Genomic DNA, 22534 nt, shown 5'->3' with positions numbered 1-22534 from the left:
CTTCTGAATTAGGACACATTAGTTTTCAAGGGAAAGATGAGTACCTAGCACGAAGGCACAAAGATTAGTTTTACACTAACACAATTTTTTTTTTTTTCTCTTGGCTCCTAGGTCATGAAAAGAGCAGATTTCAGGAAAGTAGAAGAAGTGTTCAGAACACTGATTGATGCACAAATGCTTCTAGTGGAAGAGTGTAAGACCATGTAAATCTAATCTATGCTGTTGCATTTCTGATCTTGCCAGGAGGATATAATAAGGCATCCTTGAACCACATCAGTGTTGCTCTGTCTTGTGGTGTCTTTCCAGATTCAGTTCAGGAAGATTTCTGACCAAGAGAGACTGAACCTGGACAGTTCACGACTTGTCCCTTCTCCTGGATTTGGTCTCGCAGATATTGAATTTCTAGCTGCTGCATTTCTATGATTTTTTCACTTTCCATCTCTGGATTCAACCTTAGGACAGCTGGGCTGAACAGAAGTTCACTGGAGGGAGCTAGAATATAAAATAGAGAGGAGTTAGCACTGTAACAAAGGTCCAGCTCATACAGTTCTTTGGCATGAACAAGGGAAGGCATCTTTCAGGGCTGAAGGAGTAGATCTAAACAGTAAGAATCTGCAGGAATTAGCAGCTTCTACAGTTAACATTAGAATATAACAGGTACCACCAAGCAGACAAGCTAGAATGAAACACAGTAATAGAATTGCTCACCAAGGACAAAAAGGGCTTCTGCAATGAGTACTGACAATATGGAAAATATACAAGAACTATTCACCTGTGTCTTCAATTGCCTTTTTGTCCTTGTTTAATTTCAGTGCTGACCGGAGGTCGTGCACCTGGGCATAGGCGACCCTTAGTTCTTGCCGCAAGTCATTGATTTCCTTAATCAGACTCACATTTTCCTGCAAAAACAACGTGCTCTGTAAGGAAAAGCACAGGTACTATCTGGCTGAGCAATATGTATCTTCATATCTTTGAGAAAGACACTGGACAGTATAGAATCAATATCACAAGCAGAAGGTGCTGGGCAGTGAGTAGAGTACACAACATTTCAGGTAAGACCACAGTAGATGTGACACAGAACATGACAGTATTTGAACCACGTTAGCTCAAAAAACTATTATTTGTTTTGCTTTTCTGACTTCAGCTGCACTCCAAGGTATCATCTTCCTTGCCAAGTCCAAAGGGAAGCTCAGGGCCTTCCTAAATTGATCCAATTAATTCAGAATTAATGCGAAGAATTCCCATCTCTCCCTCCAGTGTGTATTATTTTGCTTTTCATTTGTCACTATGTATTTGTTCATTCAAATGATCTTTATCTCCTTGCAATTATTCAAAGCCCTCTTCATTAGTTCTGACAGACATCACTTTTCCACACTCCCTCCAAACTGAGAAATATATAAAGCATTTGGAGATTTGAGATACTTACTGCTAACATGCTGTTATAAGGAAAAGTTAGCAATGTATTCGTCTTTTGTTCTTTTTTCAGCCAATTTTCAGCTCATAAAAGTTCAATCCTCTAAGTTTTTAGTAGCCTACCATGAAGCATCTTGCTGAAGAGCTGTGAAAGTGCCAGTAAATGAAATTTACCCATTGTTGCAACAGGTTCAAAGACTTCAGCAAAACCAGTATGGGCTAATACTAGTGAAGGATGATAAAACTGCTGCTCATGATTCAGAAACAGGAGCACCTTTAACTAAATATTTTTTTTCTGTATTCAAGAGAATGAAGTGAAATTGTGTATTTGCCTCTTACAAGGACAGTGAATACCTTACCACATCAATAACAAAGGCAAATGTTAAACACCTGCCATCATACTTGAACTACGAATAGCTATTTCAGCTACCTGTGGTGGTTTTTTTAGAACTTTTGGAACACAGCCCCATTCCAACCCCTGAAACTTCATCATATGTAGCAATATTTTAAAAAGATGGCAAAAAGGCATACTTAGGGTACCTCACATAATACCTGTCTCAAGCAGTAGGGAACCCACTAAAACAAGAGGAGATAAGAACAAGGATTAATGAAATATTTCCATGAAAAAGGTGTCTTCAAATCTTGTTTTTACTTTTGTTTTAATGATAATTTTGGTTGATAGAGATAATTGTGTTGCCATAAAAGATTGTGCAAAGCGTATGACTCAGTTCCTTCAAGTATGCTTGTAAAAGTATTGGCACCACACAACTGCAGACTGGTCAGTAGCAAAGTACAAAGCTCACTGCACCTCTCTGTATGTGGCTGCACTCGAGTTCAGGTTGGCAGCAATAGCTCAGGGCACATGTGTGGCAAGATTATCAATACTTCACACTAAGGCAAGTACAGCAGCTGTGCTTTACTTCCTCCTCAGCTGAAAATCACTGACTGGAGGAAGAGTGGTGGATTCATTAAGATCTGAGCTTGTTGGGCAGGAAGAGTCGCTCTTGCAGTGGTTATGCTGGACTATAAATGCAGCAGGAGTTGGTGTGCTCAGGCAGCTCTGGAACTGTAATATTTTGTTGAGTCTGACTTGTTTAATTCAAGCCTTTTAATACAGATGACATTTGACTCTATGCATTTATTCCAGAGCTTGATCCTGAAAGAACACATGAAAGAAGGTAACTTCCAGTAATCAGTCAAGGTAATTTTCTTTTGACCAGCTTTCAGGGTTAGGTCACAGCATTTCCATTTAGGTGTACTTTAGTCATGAGCACCTTCATAGGTTTGGTCCAAGTGATTGCCTGCTGCTATCAAATGAAGATCTTGCTTTTGGTCTATCAGGAAATATAATACAGAGTATCTTGTATGAGGCAATCTGGGCTATGTATAAATGTCTTGTTTGGTTTGCTTGGTGCTAAAAGGCTGTTGGTTGACACTGATAATATTTTTCTGAAGAGGCCTTCTCTCCAGACAGATTAGCCTTTAATTCAATATTTGCATTCTGACAGAATGCTTGCACTGCAATGCAATGTCACAGAATGGATTAAAATAAAAGTTAATGGGAAAACTCATTGTCACGGGATGTTGTGGCAAAGAACTAATTGTTTCAGAAAAGGGACTGATCAAATGCATGGATGATGAGGCCATCAGGTACAATGGCACGTGATATGGATGCCATCTACAGCCTAGGAAGAGTCTACAGTGCTGACTGTCAGAGACAGGTAGGACATATAGAAAACTTCATCCTATATGGGCTTCAGTTTAAGCAGCACTACTTCAAGGTTATTCAGTGTCTCTGTTTTCATGTATCCAAAGAAGCCATTACCAATACAGAAGGCTGGAGGAAAAACTAATAGTTGAATTACAGGCAACTTGTCAACTGGTAAAAATAATTAAAATTATCTTGACAGTTCTAATCATCTGTTGCAGCAGTCACTAGTGGAGTGTACCTATGAATAATCTCCCAGAGAGGAAGGAATATCTCTGCAAATGTAAGCACAACTGAGGAATAATAAAAATACAGAGCTAGAAGACTGTCAAGATGTCATTTGCTTTTTCAAAGCAAATCCTGACAGAACTTTGTCTAAACTAGTCTTAAAAGCCCCCTGTGAAAGACTGGAAGACCATGATAATTCCTGCTGGCTGTAAAAATCTCATTAATCTACTGGACTTCAGAGAACTGCTTTTTCTTTGAAGAAACCAGGCTGGTTAGAATCTTTGATATCTTCATCTTCCAGATGTTTTATTAATTTGGTTTTAATCATCATTTCATGTTAGGCTTACTGATCCAAGACATCAAGTATTATCATTATGAACACCATCTGTCACCCTATTCCAGCAAGGAAATTCTTCAGGTTATTTTCTGAAGCTACCTCCTTTTGTGCCAAAGAAAACAGCTAACTCATAGAAAGAGTAAAAAAATTAAAACAGGGGCAGGGAAGAAGATTGCTGCTGTCTAGCCCTGAAGAAGCAAATTATGAATAAATAGCAAACAATGGGTGACTTAGGAGGGGATTGAGATTTAATGATCCTGAGGAAGCATAATAAAGTAACAATGGAGAAAGGGCTAGTGAGGGGAAAAGGAAATGCTGACTGAGCAGAAGATCATATTAAGAAGAAAAGCTGTCCTCCTAGGATGTCTGGTGTGGGGCTCTAGGTCCTCCCACTCCAGATGAAAACAAATTGAATCTTTGACCCCAGCAGTCATGAGATTACAAGGATTCTGAACAAGAGATCTTAGTCCAAATAGACATATCCCCCATGTATTTCTGAACTTCCTTGAAAAATTTGGATGTGAAAAGCAGAAAGTTCTTCTGAATTCAGACCAGTAGGCATGGGACTATGTGGACAAAGTTTTTTTTTTTCTTCCTCCAAAATTAATTCCTGAACATTACCACATAGCAGATACAGCTTGACACCCAAACAAGGGCAAATTGACTATGATGGCAACTATAAATACTGTTTGAAATAAAAAATAAGTACAGTAATTTTCTTAAAAACATCCATGCAACAGAAGTTCCCTATCTCCTTTTAGGGAGTGGGAGATAAAGTATCCACAAAACAGCAGCCATTTCTGACTTCAGAGATCTTGCTCTTTTTGTTCAGAAAATTTAATGGAGGCACTTGAAAAATGTAGGAATGTCTGAAACAAAAGCCAACCAAAACTATTTCAAAGTCCTAAGAAACCACAACAGCAAGGTTACTAAAGTCTCTTTTGTGCAGCCACTTCCTTTGTTCCCCCTCCACACCACAAGGAAAGGCTTATTACCTGCAAGATGCGCATGTAAGCAGCGTGCTGCATTTCCTTATCCTTCATCACCCTCTTCCTTAAAACTGCCAAATTCCTCTCGTGATACTCTTGCTGTTTCTCGTATTGCTGCTGCAAATCTGCATCTACTGCTTGAACCTCCACCTGAGAGGGCACAGCATGTTGCCTCAGTAATTACACTACCAGACAAAGTCATGGACAAGGAGAAGGCAAAGGTCCTGACTCACCAGGTCTGATTGATGCACATACTTGGTGTAGAGTTCACGGATACGATCTTTCATTTTTTTGGAATCATCAATGAAGCTCACACAATTATGAAGATCTGACTTAAATCGTTTGATGAGGGTTTCCATATTTTGCTTCTGCAAGAATGACGTAGTCACATTCTTACTTGGTTCATCAGAACACTCCATCATGTGCAATTTTCTAGAAAGTCTAGTGGAACTGGTGTAAACTCTCATATACTTCCTTCCACTTCATTAAAAAAAATTAATTAAAAACTCACTGGGGATGTGAGCACTACATGTTGAATAGCAGTAGCAGTTGAATCTATGTTGAATCGATTTTAGCAGTAATAATAAGCCAAGATACTTGCACTAGGTAATATCAGTGCCAGCATCCAGAGATGACATCTGAAAACCAGTGGCTCATTATGCTATCACCCACTGTCCTTTCCCAAACACAGAATCACAGAATATGCTGAGTTGGAAGAGACCCACCAGGATCATTGAGTCCAACTCAGCCCTGCACAGGACATTCCCAGGAGCCACATCATGTGCCTGAGAGCATTGTCCAAATGCTGTCCTACCTTCTTATTTAGAAACAACACACCAACAGTTAAGAAGAGAAGGCAAGGGACAAAACACATCAGACACATGCACAGCTTGCTGATTTCACATCAAGATTGCCTTCTCATTCTCTCTTGGTTTCTGCCAGGCCTCTCTACCTACTTCCTCACTCATGCACTGCCTGCTAAGCTCCTCCACCTTCACCTGCACTCCCTTTTCCTCCCTCATGTCTGATATGTTGTCAAACAAGGGGTCCTTGACTCCTCCATTAATGAGACCATCCTTTGTATCATCCAATTAATGCCTAGGTGGTATCTTACATGCTGCTCCTGTTTAGGCCAAGCGTCCCCAGATTTTAGGCTTGGGCAGGAACAAGTAGTTCAGCATTTGCCTCCCTGTTCTGTTAAACTCAGGACAGTGTGTGTTGACACATAAATAACTGGATTTTTTTTTTTTTTTAATATGAACGATCTAAGCTGGTTGCAGGCTTGGGAGTTTTCTTTCTTTGTCCCCACTGACCAGAGGCTCTCTTGGTCCTTGGACACAGCACCCTTGAAGTAACTGTTTGCTCAGATGAATGCTTCACCAGTGTTCTGTCTCCACCAATGTAATTCTGTGGGACCTGCATGATGGGGGTACCCCATACCTTCTCCATCTCTCTGTGCACCTCACGAGCAGTTGCTTTCTGTTTCTGTTGCAGTTGTGTGATGTTCATCTTCAGCTCTGTGCTCTCCTTGCGGAATTGTTCCAGCTCATCCTCCATCTGAAAGGAAGCAGGAGGAGGAAATCAGGGCTAAAAGGAGATGTGAAAAAATAACACATAACAGGAAAACCAGAAACTGGAAATACAGACTTGAGGGAATAGGTCCCCCTTCAGGTTGAATGACAACATGAGAAACGTCAATTTTGTAACAACACTGCCCTCTGTCAGAATATACAGAAACCACATGAATGAATGTGCAAATCCCTGTTGAGTCGCAGTGATTTAAATTATGTGATGCCCCTTCATTTCCTTGAGCTGAACTGGAGCTCTACTGTTCCATCTGAATAAAAATGGATGAGATGGAAATGAACAGTAAATACTGGAAAGAGTAAGGGCAACAATAACTAGAACTGAAAAGAAACAAATGGATTGAAAACTGTGGGTACATATGTAGAACACACAGGAAAAAACCAATAAGGGTACTACCACATTTACTTATGGCACAAGATGGTGACCAAAAAAGACAACAGGGATTTCATCTTGCTAGTCTGGAGTACATACAAATTGTTCATTAGTTTGCATTTTATTTAAAAGACTGTGTCACCATAGTCCTAGTTTGACTAAGGATACATCTATGCAGAGACCATAGCAAGTTTCTATCATAAATAAGTTCCCTCAATGAATTTGCTGCATGCTAAGTATGAATACATTCAAATTTCCAATGTATCAACTGATTAATATAATTTGTCTATGTACCTAACCCCTAAGCAGAGTTATGTTTGCATAAATCTGCAACATTTCTGAGAGAAGAAATTTACTCTCTTTCACCAGATCAATAAAAGCAGTATCTTGCAAATGCTTCAGGGCACATGGAGGGCAACCACGTAAGGACAAGATCTATTTTTAAGCAAAATCTAGGATTACATACAGAAACTATGTTGATTATTGGTAGCACGTGATAGAAAATGAAATAGCTATTGTGTGCAGATATTTTTATTAGCTGCAAGGATATTGAATCAGTACTGTGTATCCTTGAATGAAGTCAAGGAACAAACAGGGTGGAATCTTTCATCAACTTGTTGGGTCATCTGTGTATTCAGACAAGGGGTTTAGTAGCAGAGGCCAAATGAGAGCGTTACTCACCTCATCGATCTGTTTCCTCATTGTCTCAATATGATTTTCACGTGACTCTATTTGCTTCTTAAACTCCTCTATTCTGTAACTCAGCACAAACTTGAAATTTTGCAGTTCCTGATTTTTCATTTTTAGATCATATATATGCTTCTCCTGGAAGAAATGGGTACAGAGATCCAAATCAGACCCAGCACTCTCAAACAGATCTCTAGGACAAGGCACAAACATGGAAAAGGCAAAACCAGCAGTCACAGATCTTGTGGAAGACTGAACTTCAGCTGCAAATCTACAGATTAGATGGGAGGGAGGAAATAATGCTGAACCATCTACAGATCCCAGAACAGGGGATGAGAAAGTCAACATCCTGAACTTGAGCTCTCCAAGAAAAGCTTAGAATGCAAATTAAATACTGAAATCCCAAACTGGAGATCACAAATTCCTTAAGCTGAAACTGAGTTTCCAGTCACGTGATACTGCCACAACAAATACTATTAAAATAAATATCTCTATTTCATTAAGGGAGGTGATTTTGATGTCATCAAATTGTCCAGTTTCTCACCTTCTCTAGGATAGTGTCTGTTCTCTCTTTAACCTCTGTCTTTAGTGCTGTGATTTCCTTCTCCAGTGATTTAATGATGTCTTGCAGCTTCTGCTGTTCCAGTCTCATTTCCTCAATATCCCTGTTTCTGTCCTTGAGCTCTTTCTGTAGGCTGTTCAACTAGAGAGGCAAACAAGTAAGAACTTCACAGTCTCCAAAAGCTGTGCACAACCTGGCCATCCTATTCTGTGGGATACCTTGTAGACAGTGTGGGATAAAGGATATCAAACTAAGATATGATGAAGGAGCATCACATCAGTTAAACTGCAACTCAAAAGGGGATTGAATATCCATTTTTGCTTTTTCTGTATATTCTGACAAGAATACCTACTGCACTACAAGGAAGCAAGGAAATTGCATCCAGAAACAAGAAGGGTATGGATATTATATTTGAGCATCACCTGCAAATAACACTCAATCCATGGAAAATTCTTATAAGGTGAACATTTGCCATACATCTTTAAAGATGGAAGACTGGAAGGGTGCCCAGTTCATAGCTCTTGGGTACCCTCAAAATCCCTGCCTTAGTACTAAGATCTGTGAAGCCAAGAAACTTGGAACCAATGAATGGTGCTGGACAAACTGTAAGGACACATGAAGAAATTCCTGAGGTCTAAAAGACAAAGAAACTAAAGACAGTACCATGATAGCAGAGGGTATGAAAAGAACCTCTCTGTCTCCAGATAAATATTGAAGAAAACGAAGAAGAAAAAATGTCCCTCTAACATCCTTAGGCAAATGTAATACCCAGACAGTAAAAGAGGTAAAAGATTTTATGCCTCCTTAAAAATCCTAGTAAAGCCAATAAAAAATGATGATGCAAACAAAACATGAGGATTATTGCAACAAATGAAGCAGTATAAGGATTTTACTAATAAAGCAAAGTATTAGATCTTAGAAAAATTAAAAGGTTTGTTTCTTTCCTGTCATAGGATGAACAATATTATTTATAGTTTAAAACTATGTAGATAAGAGAAAGTGTACTAATAAAAACACACCTCCTTTATCATCTATCTCTTATCATATCATCAATACAACCAGCAGACAGCTTCTTCTTCTGCCCAAATATTCTAAACACTCAAACTAATCTAAGAATGGACTACTGATCTCATATGAAATGCCACATATTTACAGACTAGATTAATGGAATAAATTGACATGCCATTAATCACATTCAACCCTCAGTTACAGGTCGTCTTGTGCAGGTCTGATACTAGCACAGAATAAAAGATACCCTTTTATTCAAGACTCCTATTTCTCCTTTCAGTTGTATGTTGGACTCCTTTTCTTCCAAGAGCTCTCTCTCATACTTGTCTTTGATTTCCAAGATTTCTTTGTCTGCATCTTCATAAATTTGTTTCTCCATTTCTTCTTGTGCTTGAATCTGCTTCTTCATATTCTTCTTTGCCTGGAGTTAAGGAAAACAAAACTTAGAGAAGGCAATAGTAAGAGACCAATAAAGGAGAGAAATAAAAGGTTATTTGTAACTGTGTTTCTTCTTGGAGAATCTATATTTAGTGGAATATTCAATTGCAGCAATATCATCTAAGATAACTTCTTAGTGGATTAAAGTAACTTTAGAAACTGATAACATACACATTAAAAGTTCTCATTTTTTTAAATTTTTTTAAAATATATAATTCTTAAGACTTGAATGCTTCAAGTTAGGAATCTGGCTGAGATACTAACATCAGCAAACTTGTTCTGGCTGCAGAACAAACCAGTATCACTTAGGATCTTTTAAAATTGCTGTTTCTGATGCATTAGGACCAATAAACACCTGGGTTTGCCTCAGTCTCTGTATGCCTCTCTTCTTACATTCTCTTCAAATTGGTATTGCAACACAGGGCTGCAAACAGTAATGGTGATAGGATTTACTGACTCTAAATATGTAAGTATCAGTTATCTGGCTGGCATTTCTCAAGCGAAGTCTTTGACCACAGGAATTTTTGAAGTATTCAGGACATTTATCTTTGTTCCCCAAATTATGCAGGTAAGAACCTCAAGGGCTCAGGAATGTAATTCACCATTTTCAAAATGTTATCTCTTCACTAGAACAACATGATTGAATCTTTCTTTCTTCAATTACAGTAAATGTATTATCTAAGTCACATTAATAAACAGGAATTCTGGGATGTAGGAGAAATGGAGATGAAGTTGAGAAAGCCCAAGGATATTAATCTTAGCAAGTTACTCAAGGTATGAAACCCTGAAAAGTTAGTGACTCAGCTAGGTCTTCCTTATTACTATTCTACCTGTCAAAATATTTTCCCATGGTTACAAGCAGATTAGGGTTTGCATGGAAGATGCCAGCCTCTCCTGTCCTAGGGAATATTTTATCACAGTTGAAGATAAACTTGGTCAACAAATCAAAGGGCAAATCAAGCCTCCTACCTCTTCCAGCAGAACAGCTTTATCTTTAAGTTTTTTCTCATAATGTTCTTTTAACTCCGCCACAGCCTTGCTTTTGCTTTCCTCCAAATTGTGCAATTGTTTCTCATATTCCTCCTCCATCTTCTGAGATTTCACCTGCAGCTCCTGGTATTTCTCATTTTCCATTAAGAGTTTCTGATTACTGTCAGATTCTGTTAACAGGAAACATGGAATGGATAAAACTAATAGAAAAGAGGGATGAATCCTATCCTTCTGCGGCTGTCTTATTCTTTACTGTCTTTTTGGCAGCTGGTTGCAATAAATTACAAGTAGAAGTATTTCATCACTTTCTTCATCAGATATACTGGGGCTTTAGACTCTGTAGCCATACATAACTGACGACTGATTTAGGCATTTCCTTGGGATGACAACCATGGCAGAGCGGTATAAGCTCAACTGCTACAAAGTATGAGTTGGCAGTGGACTCATTTATGGGGGGAACTTGCTCTTTGGTACTAATTTGCAGTATTTTTATCTTGATTACAAATCTGGAATTTGTAATGCAGGTTTTCTCCAGGCTGTGTGCACCTCCTTGCTGAACTGAATGACTGCACTGTTCTTGCACAGTGAGCTATTAACAAAATTAAGAAATTACTAATCTCAAGAACTAAACCTCTAAGATACAGGGCCCATGTGCATGTTCTCATCATTGCACGTGTGTGTATGGTGCAGTTTAGACAACCATTTGGGCTGCACCAAATACCTACATGACATACATTCATTTTTCTTTATACCTTTACTCTAGTAATGCCTCCCTGTCACATCATTTGCTATCAATAAAGCATTTCCCCTGTTTCTAGTTATAAACACTTGTTAGAGTCTAACCTAGCCGTTGCACCTCCCTAGCCTGTTGATCCATCAGCTCAGACAGTTGAACCTGGTGTTGTAGCTCCTGTTTTTCTTTCTCTTCCTGTAAAATCTAGGGAAAGAAAAAAAGAAAAATATATTTTAATTTGAAACTAGGCAAAGTAATGTCCAAAATGTTTGTGTGCTTGCCCCTGGTGAGGAATACATACACAACAGAAATATGTGTGAAATCTCTCACCAAAACTGAGATGCCGTATGTCACTAAAACAAGTTCTCCCAGATATTAGTTTGATTTGACAAGTTAAGCTAATGAAAGCTAAGGAAAAGCAGCAAACAAAGTTCATATAATACAGGGTACTGACCCTAATCTAACAAGAAAAGTTTGTGAGTGACGAAAGCCCCCACTCCTGTATGTATGTCTGCTTGAGGAGAATTTGTGGTTCCATAAATTATTGTCCAGATATTAAAGTTCAAGCTGCTCCCTGTCTCACTTGAAGCAACCTTGAGGTCCTAAAATGCTGACATTTGCATAGTATGACATAAAGCTCAGCATGAGTGAATTTTGAATGCCATTTGCTTGGAATGTCAGACTGCCACTAAAAATTACTTAACCTTCTACAAAAGCACAAAGAACTGGAGCAAGAAAACAGCTGAGAAATTTTCCAGAGAAGCTAGGAATTGTAACATAGTTACAATATTTCCACTTTCTTCTTGTAACAACTGCATGGGTCTTGCATAAGCAGAAATATTCTGTTTGTCTGATGGATACAACCAGAAAGGTTAGCCCCAAGTCTAAAGCTGTCATTCAGTTTAATCCTAACATGTACTGATACTTGGACAGGAAGTACCATTTGCCTGCCTAGAGAACTTTTATTCACCTTCAAAGGCACTTGCTTGCAATAATCAACAAGTCTAAAGAATTTTCAGTGTAGCTGGGATTATTATAACTTTATAGCTAAGCACTACTTATCAGAAGACCTGAAAACCCCAGAAAAAAACCAGCAGAGATAAAACAGAGGTAGAGGGATCCACAAGAATTGAAATGGCTTTCTTGTACAAGGTTAGGTTCTACAAAAGAGAGGAAAAATAGAAAGGTTGAAACTCAGGTTATTTAGATGAAAAAAACCACGGTGAGACAAGCCAAAGAGTCTGAAAAAATACTTGAAGAAAACATTAAAATGAATAATTAAACCTCCTCAAAAAATAACTATCAAAAACCGGCTAGAGCAACTGTAGGGCCACAAGACAAGAAAGGCATAAAAAGAGCACTTCAAAATTACAAGCCTGTAAAATATTACAACTAATAAGTAACTTGGCAAGTTTTCATACTGAACTTTTTTATGTGGAGTCAAACAGAAATACTGCTTGAAGGGACTATGCACAACTCAACAAAATAAGCACTAACAAATCACCAGAACAGGACAATATTCACCCAAAAGCTCAAAAAGAACATGAGGTTGACAGGATTGAATCATGTGTATATAATCTCTTACTTCAAGTTGTTTTACTGACAGAGAAATTACTACTGGATCCCTTGCCTTCTACATCTAAAAGAAGTCCAGAAATATAACAAATTACAGGTCAGAAATCCAGTGTGTGCTCCAGACAGATGGACAGAATAGCATTATCAGACACAGACAAATGAGATGCTGGGAAGAATTATCACAGCCTTTGCTTTTCAGGGGAGTCCTGCTTAACGACCACAAAGAAGTCAATAAGCACACGAACAGAAGACATCCAGGGAGTATATTTTATTTTCAAAATATATTTTTATTTTCAAAAAACATACAAGAAACCTCAGCAGATGTTCTTAAAAAGTTCTAAGCAGACAGGACATGAAGAAAGCAGCATTAAGGAGAATAACTGTTAGATCCTGCAGCAGCTGCAACCTTATATGCAAAGGAGCTTTTAAGGCAGAGTCCCATTTCTACTACTGATCCTCAGTCTCAGGCAGTATTTACTGTGCTGTTTTTATGTGAAGATACTTACAGGCCACCTAGGACAATTCTTGCATCCCCTTGTACCTATAAGATACTTGACTCAAAGGTACTTTCATGCTTTACAAATATCAAGAACATCTTAACTGGAAAGGAATAACTTCAGATGCTGTATGGCATTTCTATATATGTAATGCAAGCTTGAGTTCAACTCTTCAGTGAAAAATATCTTAGTATTTGGTTCTGCAATATGAATCATACCTGGTGTTTGGTTTTAAGGGAGTCTACTTCCTGAGCGAAATTCTCTTCCAATGCTTTTATTTTTCCTTCACAGTACATGTCCTTGAGACGTAGCTCGTAATCACTTTCTGTCTGCAGATCTTTCACACAAATCTGCAGGTCTAGTATTGCCTGACTCTGCTAGGACATGGATGAGAAAACAGTTTTAAGAGAGAGAATATTTGCCACTAGCAACAGCTTGTTAAGGATGTTTTATTTACATGCATGTATTTATGAACAGCCTTTACAGAGAATCTTCAGACAGACCAAGAAGTTCCAGAAGTAAGGCTCCTTTGCTATCTTACAAGACAGTTTATAAAAATGCATCTTCTTACTTCTCTACTCCATTAAAAGTGTTTTCAAGAGATTGGGGGAAGTATTAGAGAAAAGTCTAAACTTTTCTCCACACTCCCTGTTTGTAAAATGCTGCTTGAATATCGACAAGCTGCTGCAGCAACTTGCTGTAACCTCTTTGACCAAAGCCATATAGGACTGGCTGGTAACAAGCATCATGCAAATGCAATTCGCAGAAATCCTATGGCTGATGTTCACGAGTTGCTCCTCCTACCTTCTCATCTATATCTGATCTCATGATCAACACTTCCTCAGCATACTGAAGTTCCTGTTCCCCTTTCAGTCCCCCACCTTCTCTATCATGCACTTTCCAGATAAATATACAGCCATCCTCTGAAGCAGTCAGTAGAAATTGGTCATCATTTGTTACTGTCATCTTAGAAGGAAGAGACAACAAAATAACAGATGAGACATCGAAGAATGGAGACACGGTTTTATTTTACACCACATTTTTCTCCCCACCCACATACTCCCTTCATTTCTACCACAGAAAGTCAACAGCTGAAATAGTAACATAGCCCCACTACCAACATTTTGATTATGTCCTCTACTTCTGTTCCACCCTGGTTGAAACAACAAAGGGAAGGGAAAGAGTATGTGTAGACACTGGATCTGCTTCTGGTCTCAAAGCCAGAGAAGATTTTTAAAAACCTGAAACAGAAAAGACCTTCTAGACAATTATAGCTCAGGCAGGCAATTTATATTACAATTCCAAAGGTCTCTAGAGTTTTTCTTTGAGAAGTTGCATGAGCAACAGGTGGCTAAATTTTTTCTTTTGAAACTATAACTAGGCTCACCAAGAACTATCTAGTAATAACTGCTGTCACCTCCTCCAGACCTCCTGTGGCTGCCTGATCTGGCATAGAGTACCTGGGAGATGATGCAGCTTGCAAATGAGGTGAAAGTAGAGTTACAGTAACTGAAGTTCATATTCTAATGTTGGACTGTGCAAGGATAAGTCAAGGTGCTGTACTTGGCAGTGATACTTAAAACGCCAAAATTATGACCAGTTTTAAAAACACAGAACATGTGGCTTCCTGGAGCATGGGGACCTACCAAAGCACACTGAGGGAGCTGGCAGAAGTGCTCACCGAGCCCTTTCAGTCATTTGGCAGCAGTACTGGCTCACTAGGGAAGTCTCAGCTGTCTGGGAATGGGCAAATGTGATGCTCATCTACAAGTGAAAGTGGTGGAGTCACCATCCCTGGAGGTATTTAAGAGACGTGTAGATGTGGTGCTTGGGAACATGGTTTAGTGCAGACTTGGCAGTGCTGGGTTAACTGTTGGATTTGATGATCTAAAAGCTCTTTTCCAACCTAAACAATTCTATGACAAAATTACCTTCCTCTTTCCACAAGGAGCTGTATCAAAGTTCTTCATCCAATATGCCATGTTTTATAACCTGGTGCAAGCCAATTTTTAGCCAACAGCTTATTCCCTGACATATCTAGAGACAGGACTACTATGAATACTGCAATATTCATTCTCCATGTGCAGACTCAGCCTTAATTTTAATGTATTATGCTATGAATTGGGAAGGAGAATCATCCCTAAAGGAGCTGTGTGCAGCTGGTACCACAGGGAAAAGAAAGAACTCTGTGCTACCTTTGTAACAGCACCTGCATGGGCCTGGTACTCATTGAAACCCTTCTTCAGAGTTAATGGGTACTTCATAGCTCGAATTGTCCCCAGGGATGTACCAACAAATATCATGCTCCCAGAACGAGAGACAGCGACAGTCGTATAAACAGCATCATAAGCAGGCACTTCTTGCTGGATCTAAAAAATAAACCAACAACACAAACCACCACACAAAACCCTTACATTACATTAAGTATTTGATTATGTATTGCATGAGTAATTGTTATACCTCTGCCTGCAGCAAATGATGCAATTAAAAGAATCTATATGCCTATAGAAGTATAGCCTGAACGGTAATTAGTATCAAACTTTATACATTTAAAAAAAAAAAATTTAGATTTAAAAGAAATATTTAGATATAAAACTTCTGTATTTATTATAGATATGCAGTATTAAAATTTCAAGCCAAGCTGGTGTGATCTGAAAGATGTAATGGTTATTACATACAATTTACTACTTTTCTGAAAGAAAAAGTCCTGTAGATACAGTGGTAGATGTGATGCACTTGTATTTCAGCAGAACAGTTGATACAATATTGCCTATTTAGTTTGTTAACTGGATTAGAAAATTTCTAGGTAAATCCAAGTAAAATTACAAAAATATAAAACTACAGCAAAATCTCAGGTTTCATTGTAAAGGACATAAGAACACAAAACTGTCAGTGAATGTCATAGCTCTCAGAACCAGACCGATGCCTATTTACCAAATGGATGCTAAGGAAACCAAAGCACCAGTACCCTCCCCAGAGAATTTAACAAAATCCAGAGTGCTTGTTAGCTCACCGAAGACTCTGAAATCTCTTTGAGAGTTTGGTCAGATCCAACAGCAAAGATAATTTTGGCATCATAAGTCAGGGAAATGCTGCTGTAGATGCAGGTCTTGAGCACACATTCTGACTCCTTTTTACCTGTCAACAAGTTCCACTCATACACAGCACCATGTGTGTCACAGGAGACAAATTTAGTGTCATCTGCACTCCATTTAATTGCTTGAACCTGGCAAAAGCAAAACACACCAAGGAGCTTGATGTGTAGGTTATAGATATACAGCATGGAGTCACTGTACTGGTAAATCTGTGACAACTTCAGAATCATACTTCAAAGTCTTACTGCAAAACCTCTAGATGTTTTTCAACCAATTCTATTTTAGCATTAAAAAAAACAACAGTAAGAACTACTTTATGAACACACTGCCAGGAAAAAGTTCATTGCAATACTGAGTAGATTTTGTTTTTGTAATTTATTACTGGGATATTTTATTTTGTTCAGCCAGCTGCCAATCCTTCACCTCCAGTTTAAGGACAGACTTTTCAGATGTATCTAGTGCATGAACACTTTGCCTTCTGACCAAAGAAAATGGGGTTTTCTATTTCTGTTTTTACTTTTTGGGGCAATTTCAAGATCCAAAGTTGTACTTTACCTATTCAATGTGCATATTATCAACTAGTTAATATGTTAATAAGTTGTACTGTATAAGATTTGTTTACTAACCTTCCCAGTATGTCCTTTCAGATTAGTAACATTCTCAAAGGTGATGCTGGAATAAATTTGAATCACATTTCCGTTAACTGCAGCAAAAAGATGGCCTCCATTACTGAATGAGCACTACAAAAAGAACATAACCACCCATTACTGTAGATGGAATGGATAAAAACATTCCTGCAATGAATTTCAATTACATCCTTTAATATCAAATTGTTACATGAAAAGAGAACTCCATGACATAATTAGCCACTTATAGTTTTCTTAATCAATGCTTTGCCCTGTAAAATTCAGTTTTTGAGTATTTCTGAGCAAATTATCCCTTCTGCTGCTTCCCAAGTCCACAGTTACACATAAGCCTCTGGGCCTGTTCTCCAATAGTCAGAATCCATTTCTCGATGCTTTGATATAGGATATCCTATATCCTACGAGGATATATTGGAGAAGTTTCTGTTTTCTGTCACATTCTTCACCACTCTGCTCCCCATAACTGCCCAATTTCATTTTTGTACCACTCCTTACCTCTCTACATTTTTTCACAGCAAACTCCTTGAAAATACGCATGTCCTCGTACAGCAGACTTAAGAATCGTAGTTTGTCAGAAAACCCAACCAAACAGAAAAGGCCAGTGGGATGAAGTGATACTGTGTATGCTTCCTCCTGATACTCCTTACACAGCTCCAAAGTGCTGAAAGAGAAAACCCTTAGCAGTATGGAATAGGACAAACTCCCAATTTCACACCTGACAGGACATTATCTGGCCCAGCAAGGACATCTGCAGCTACAGTCTGACTCTGCCTTGTCCTTAAGGAAGTGTGTTGCTATTCAGTTAAGTAATCATCACACAGATGTTACAGGAAACAGAAGTAAATTTGACTTTCTGATTCACAGAGAAGGTGTGGAAGGTGCAAGAGCAAATCCTTGTGTACTGGAATACAATGAAGAAGGCAAATGAATTGCTGATTGCAATCCTACACAAACATCTCTTGAGATTTGTTTTTCTCTCCAGGGAACCTCAATAGCTGGAGTAATTTTTCTTAAGAACTATGGCTAAGAAGAAGGAGATGGGACAACAGTATCAGAAGACAAAGCTGAATGAAACTTTCCTGAAGAGTTTTTTCCAAAACACAAGAAGTCTGACACAAAAATAGCTTAATATAAAAAGCTTTGTATTCTTTTGGCACCGATTTTAAAGGCACTGCATATTCACACTTGCCAAATCATGTCAGTAATACCATTTACATCCCACACCACACAAGAATTTTACCAGAACAACACTCTCATTCATATGAGATTGCTGCTGTTGCCTGCTAAATACAATATACAAAAAAGCAAGAGGTAATAACAAATCCAAACAACTCGTTACTTCGTCTTGTAATTCCAGATGCGAACAGATCTATCCAGGGAACACGTAGCAAGAATGGGTTTCCAAGTACACATGTCCAGACCAGTGATTGAATTAGAATGCAATGGGAAATTCATATATGCAAAATAAGATGTCTTCTCCTGAGAAGGAATGAGAACACAAGGAAATCACAAATATTTCGTTGCAGGCAGTAAGTCAGATAAAAATAATCTATCATGGGTCTTTGCATACAGTTGTAGAATAGATTTGAGGGAACCACTTAATCCTTTCACTGCACTGGTCTGAACATAACAGTGTTAAAAACCTAACTGTGTTAGTTTTAAGTTTATAATTAATCATCAGGAAAAGTGGTGCAGGGCAGAGCAGTGAGAGCATATTGTACGTATGTAAAAAAAGGCAAGTTAGATAAATAAATAAAACTGGACCTGCAAGAATTCAGTTAACACCTTCTGGTCATGCAGATATTTAAAAAAAGTCTAGCGCTGAGTGATAGAAAACTTCACCAGGATGTCTAGCTACCACATGCTGGAAGTGAAGCACCAATAAAATTTTAGGCTGCATGTGGAAACAGGACCCCTAGCTACAACCCCTCTTCCTGTGAAGATCTTCCCATATGCCTGTACACAGCTTAGGTGCTCAATTCCATATAAGTCTATTTCATGATAATACATTTTTCACTTGTCTTTGTATTATTTAACTCCTACAGAGTAGGGAAGGTTTTTTATTATGTGTGTATTTCACAAAGAGGTTTCACTTCTAGCTAAGACTTCAACAACTATCATTTTACAGTCAAATGAGATTCCCATGGCTGTTCCAGCTTTAACATTGCATTAAAATTTCTGCATATTACAGTGGAGCACAAACCACTACAGTTACATTGAGGAAACCTCAGTTCAAGCCTCAGTGAAGTGGTTCAGCAGTAACAGGCACCCTTAAATGGTCTTAAGTGTCCTCTATCATTCTGCTGAATAGCATCAGGTATTCGCATGGGGGGATGCTTGAGCAAGGGGCTACACAAATACTGCTCTCAGAGATGCACACCCAGCACTTCTTCATATCTTGAGCTTTAAGGGTTCCTTTGAAGGATTTTATGAGCATGCATCATAGAAAACAACACTGATTAGCCTGTGTCATTACAATACTGGGCATGAAAGCTGTGAATGTGAACTGCACTTACCCTTTTAAGTTTGGTGGAGAACATGGTAAACATGTAGAGCTGATTTTTATTTGTGCTAACAACCATCGTTTCCTCAGAGGGGCTGAAGCATATACATGTAATGTCCTGTCTGCCTGACTTTTTTGGCTCAGTGCTGAACAGGTCCTGAGGAAGCTGCACAAGAAAGGCATCCTGTGGGTTGTGCCAGGTTTCCATGTTTTGGTAGAAGGCATGCACACACACAAACTTTCCTTGTAATGCTCCTCTAATAAACACATACATAATATCAGCAAGACAGCTTGGATATTTAATAGCACATTACTGCTGCAAGGCAGGAAATAGAGGACAAGAGGACAACCTAACAGTATCTATAACATTATGGATGAAATAAAGTATCAGAGAGCATTTCAGCAATAATCTGAAGTACTGCACTAAACAAGAATTAAAATGGTAGTAGAAAAATATCAAGAAAAAAACTAACAAGTGTCAGAATGAGAACTGCCTAAAAATTGTGATTTCAGAAAAACAGTTCTTTGTAATGTATCGTTACGGTAGACAAGTCTTATTACAGGGTCCCATGCAGAGGGAAGATCTGACCTTTTAGAACCAGAATATGAAGTCTTGACCAGCTCATTAATGTTCTTATCCAGGGATTGCAATAAATCAATGCATACAGTTTGCTATAGAACAGTTAGAAGGATTATTTAAGAGTGCACTAGTCTCATGACAGCTGTAATAAATACCTGAGGGGAGAACAGCGTCTTCTTGGAAAAAAAACAAACAGCCTAGTTCTTCAAAACTGATGCAAGCTACTTCTTAGTCCCAAAAGCCTCCACAAATAAAAGTTCCTTAAAGGTTTCCTGAAGTTTAGCAGCCCCAAAGCACATTTTACATGTGGGAAGGGAACATACATAACTACCTTGCAAAAGGTCATCAGTCACTGACTTTCAGTGTGACCTTTGGCAACTCCTTTCGACATCACCAGGACAGTTAGCTAATGCTTACAATGCAATTTAGCAATGTGCTATTATTAATAACTGAATCAGAAGCACTCACAGTTCTCTAAACAAGGCTCTGCTGAATAATTGCTTAGAAAAGCTTGTTTCCTCCTTACCCACACTTCTTGACTCTCCTCATAGCCCTCCTTTTCCTCGTTCTTCTCAAACAGAAGAACAACTCCTGGGCTAGGTGAACATGCAAACCCTTTGGAATATGCTGCAACTGCAGATATTTGAGGCAGAGAATGCTGTTGTAAACCATTATCTTCAAAGGCCAGGCCACTAGAAACACCAGAAATGCAATTAGGAAGTACATAAAGACTTAAAAATAAAGAAGCACAAATCAAAAAAGGCTAGGCAGCAGTCAACATCATAAACTGGACAAGAAGGAAGTAACTAATCTGCAGGCAAAAGCATGGAACTCTTACTAATAATATTTAACAGATTTACCTCTCATATTCTTTTGTTGTTGTATCTTCTTTTAGTTCCTTGGGTGGTTTTCTGTACTCCAAACTCATTTCCCAGTCCAGCTGTCCAGTTTCAAACAAGCTAAGTTTGCCTTTATCAGTGCCACATATAACTTCCTCCTCGGACAGCCAGGCATGGCACAAGTAGTTTTCTGGCTCTCCCCTTTGTAAATTCATCTGCTTTAAATATCCTTCACTATACGTGAAAAGTTTAAAAAAGCCATTTCCAGTGATACAAACCTGGGTATTGTCTTGAGGATTAAAGCTCACCTAAGGAACAAAAAAGAGAGGAAGTATTTTTTTCAACTATGTTCACAAATAAGCAAGTATTATACCTGTTCTGAAGACTTTCTATACCAGATACAGGAAAACAAACAAAGGAAGGTGGTTCATAGAAACACATAGGAATACCAAAGAGACTAAGAATTAACCTCCACAACTACATATTGCAGTTTTCCACCTTTCAAAAGTGTGTCTATCAAAATTAAATTACAAAAGGAAGGCCAAAATACCTCTTTACTACTGATTAGCAAGTTTTTCCAGTAGCAAGCTTCCTGAAAAGTGGGACCAGAAGACACACAGAAAACTGCAGGAAGGAAAAGGTGCACTGAGAACTTCCAAGAAGTGTGTTGCAACTACTGAGCACAGCCAACATATTTAGTGTGTGCTTTTGCAGGGATATGAGGGACACATTGCACACTCACTGGCCTGTTGTACTGGCCCCGTAACATAGATCTCATGAGAGAATCTCATGTGATACAACAGATACAAATGTGAGAATGTCCATTATGGGTCAATGAAAACTTTATTTAGCCTAGTGTCCTGTTGCTGAGGGTGGCCAACAGCAGATGTCAAGAGAGGTCAGAAAAACTATGAAATCTACAGTGTAGAGCCCTCTCCTCCTTTTGCCCTGGATAAAAGCCATGTGGCAACGGGAAAATGCACTGTGCACATGTCCTGAAGTATGTCCAGCCTCGCACCTGCTACTTGCTGAACGAAAGTTTGATCCTTTTATGCACCTTTTTGACAAGTGAAGTATGCTCCCGAAGAACCAGTCAACTGTGAACGGGAGTGTTAATAATGAGCCGCCGAGACGCCGGCACAGCCCGGGTTTGGAAGTTTCGGAAGCAGGCGGAGGTGGAGCCGTTACCTGGCAGGGGCCATCGCCCGCGGCCGGGACGCGGACGGACGCCGCCAGCTGCTGCTTCTCCCACAGCCAGAAGGTGAGGTGTCCCTCGGGGGGGGCCGTGGCGGCCGCCAGGAACTGGCTGTCGGGGGAGAAGGCGAGGGACACCACCTGCCGCGCCGGCAGCTCGGCGGCGGCCAGCACCCTCCGCCGCCGCGCCCGCTCCGCCGTCAGCTCATAGACCGCCAGCACCGGCCGCTCCCCCGCCGCCTCCGACAGCGCCAGGAACCGCCGGCTGGTGCTGACGGCCAGCGCCTGAACGCCCCGGCTCTTCTCCGTGCCTGCGGGGAGCAGAGCGGTCAGGGCGGGCCGCGATCGGGGCCGGGATCAGGGTTGGGACCGGGGTCGGTGCCACCTGAGATGAAGTTGTGCCACTTGTGCTCGAGGTGCAGCCGCAGGCAGCCCGCCCCCGCGGCGTGCAGCACCACCCGCTCCTCCAGGAAGCAGAGACCGCCGGCCACCCGCGGCCGGCAGCCGAACACGGCCACGGGCAGCACGGCCGCCCCCGCCATGCTGCCGCCGCCG

General features: G+C 39.6%; 1 protein-coding gene across 1 annotated transcript; it reads right to left on the bottom strand.

The window, feature by feature from the left end:
- Window positions 1–298: 298 nt before the first annotated feature.
- On the bottom strand, window positions 299–22521 carry CFAP57 (cilia and flagella associated protein 57). Its single transcript, XM_069023119.1, has 22 exons — window positions 22365–22521; window positions 21974–22290; window positions 20807–21093; window positions 20473–20638; window positions 19380–19532; window positions 18203–18342; window positions 17359–17524; window positions 16846–16959; window positions 16138–16350; window positions 15320–15493; window positions 13929–14090; window positions 13343–13498; window positions 11163–11256; window positions 10299–10489; window positions 9139–9312; window positions 7866–8024; window positions 7316–7459; window positions 6116–6232; window positions 4909–5043; window positions 4682–4825; window positions 773–899; window positions 299–492 (listed from the first exon to the last, which is right to left on the bottom strand). The coding sequence occupies exons 1-22, from the start codon at window positions 22519–22521 to the stop codon at window positions 314–316; spliced, it is 3669 nt and encodes a 1222-aa protein (XP_068879220.1). The 3' UTR covers window positions 299–313.
- Between the last annotated feature and the right edge of the window lie 13 nt (window positions 22522–22534).

The sequence above is a fragment of the Aphelocoma coerulescens genome, chromosome 8 (assembly GCF_041296385.1).
Source record: "Aphelocoma coerulescens isolate FSJ_1873_10779 chromosome 8, UR_Acoe_1.0, whole genome shotgun sequence".
Classification (NCBI taxonomy): Eukaryota; Metazoa; Chordata; class Aves; order Passeriformes; family Corvidae; genus Aphelocoma; species Aphelocoma coerulescens.
Note: the sequence above shows the minus strand (reverse complement) of the source record. Positions and strands in the feature narration are given on the sequence as shown.

What these genes read in the sequence shown, in the direction of transcription:
- CFAP57 (XM_069023119.1), bottom strand. Translation starts at nt 22,521, where the DNA reads ATGGCGGGGGCGGCCGTGCTGCCCGTGGCCGTGTTCGGCTGCCGGCCG. An exon ending in ATGCAGGTGCTGTTACAAAG is followed by an intron (nt 14,091 to 15,319) that starts GTAGCACAGAGT and finishes CTTCCTTCTAAG; the next exon opens with ATGACAGTAACAAATGATGA. An exon ending in ATGTGCATCAATCAGACCTG is followed by an intron (nt 4,826 to 4,908) that starts GTGAGTCAGGAC and finishes GTGCCCTCTCAG; the next exon opens with GTGGAGGTTCAAGCAGTAGA.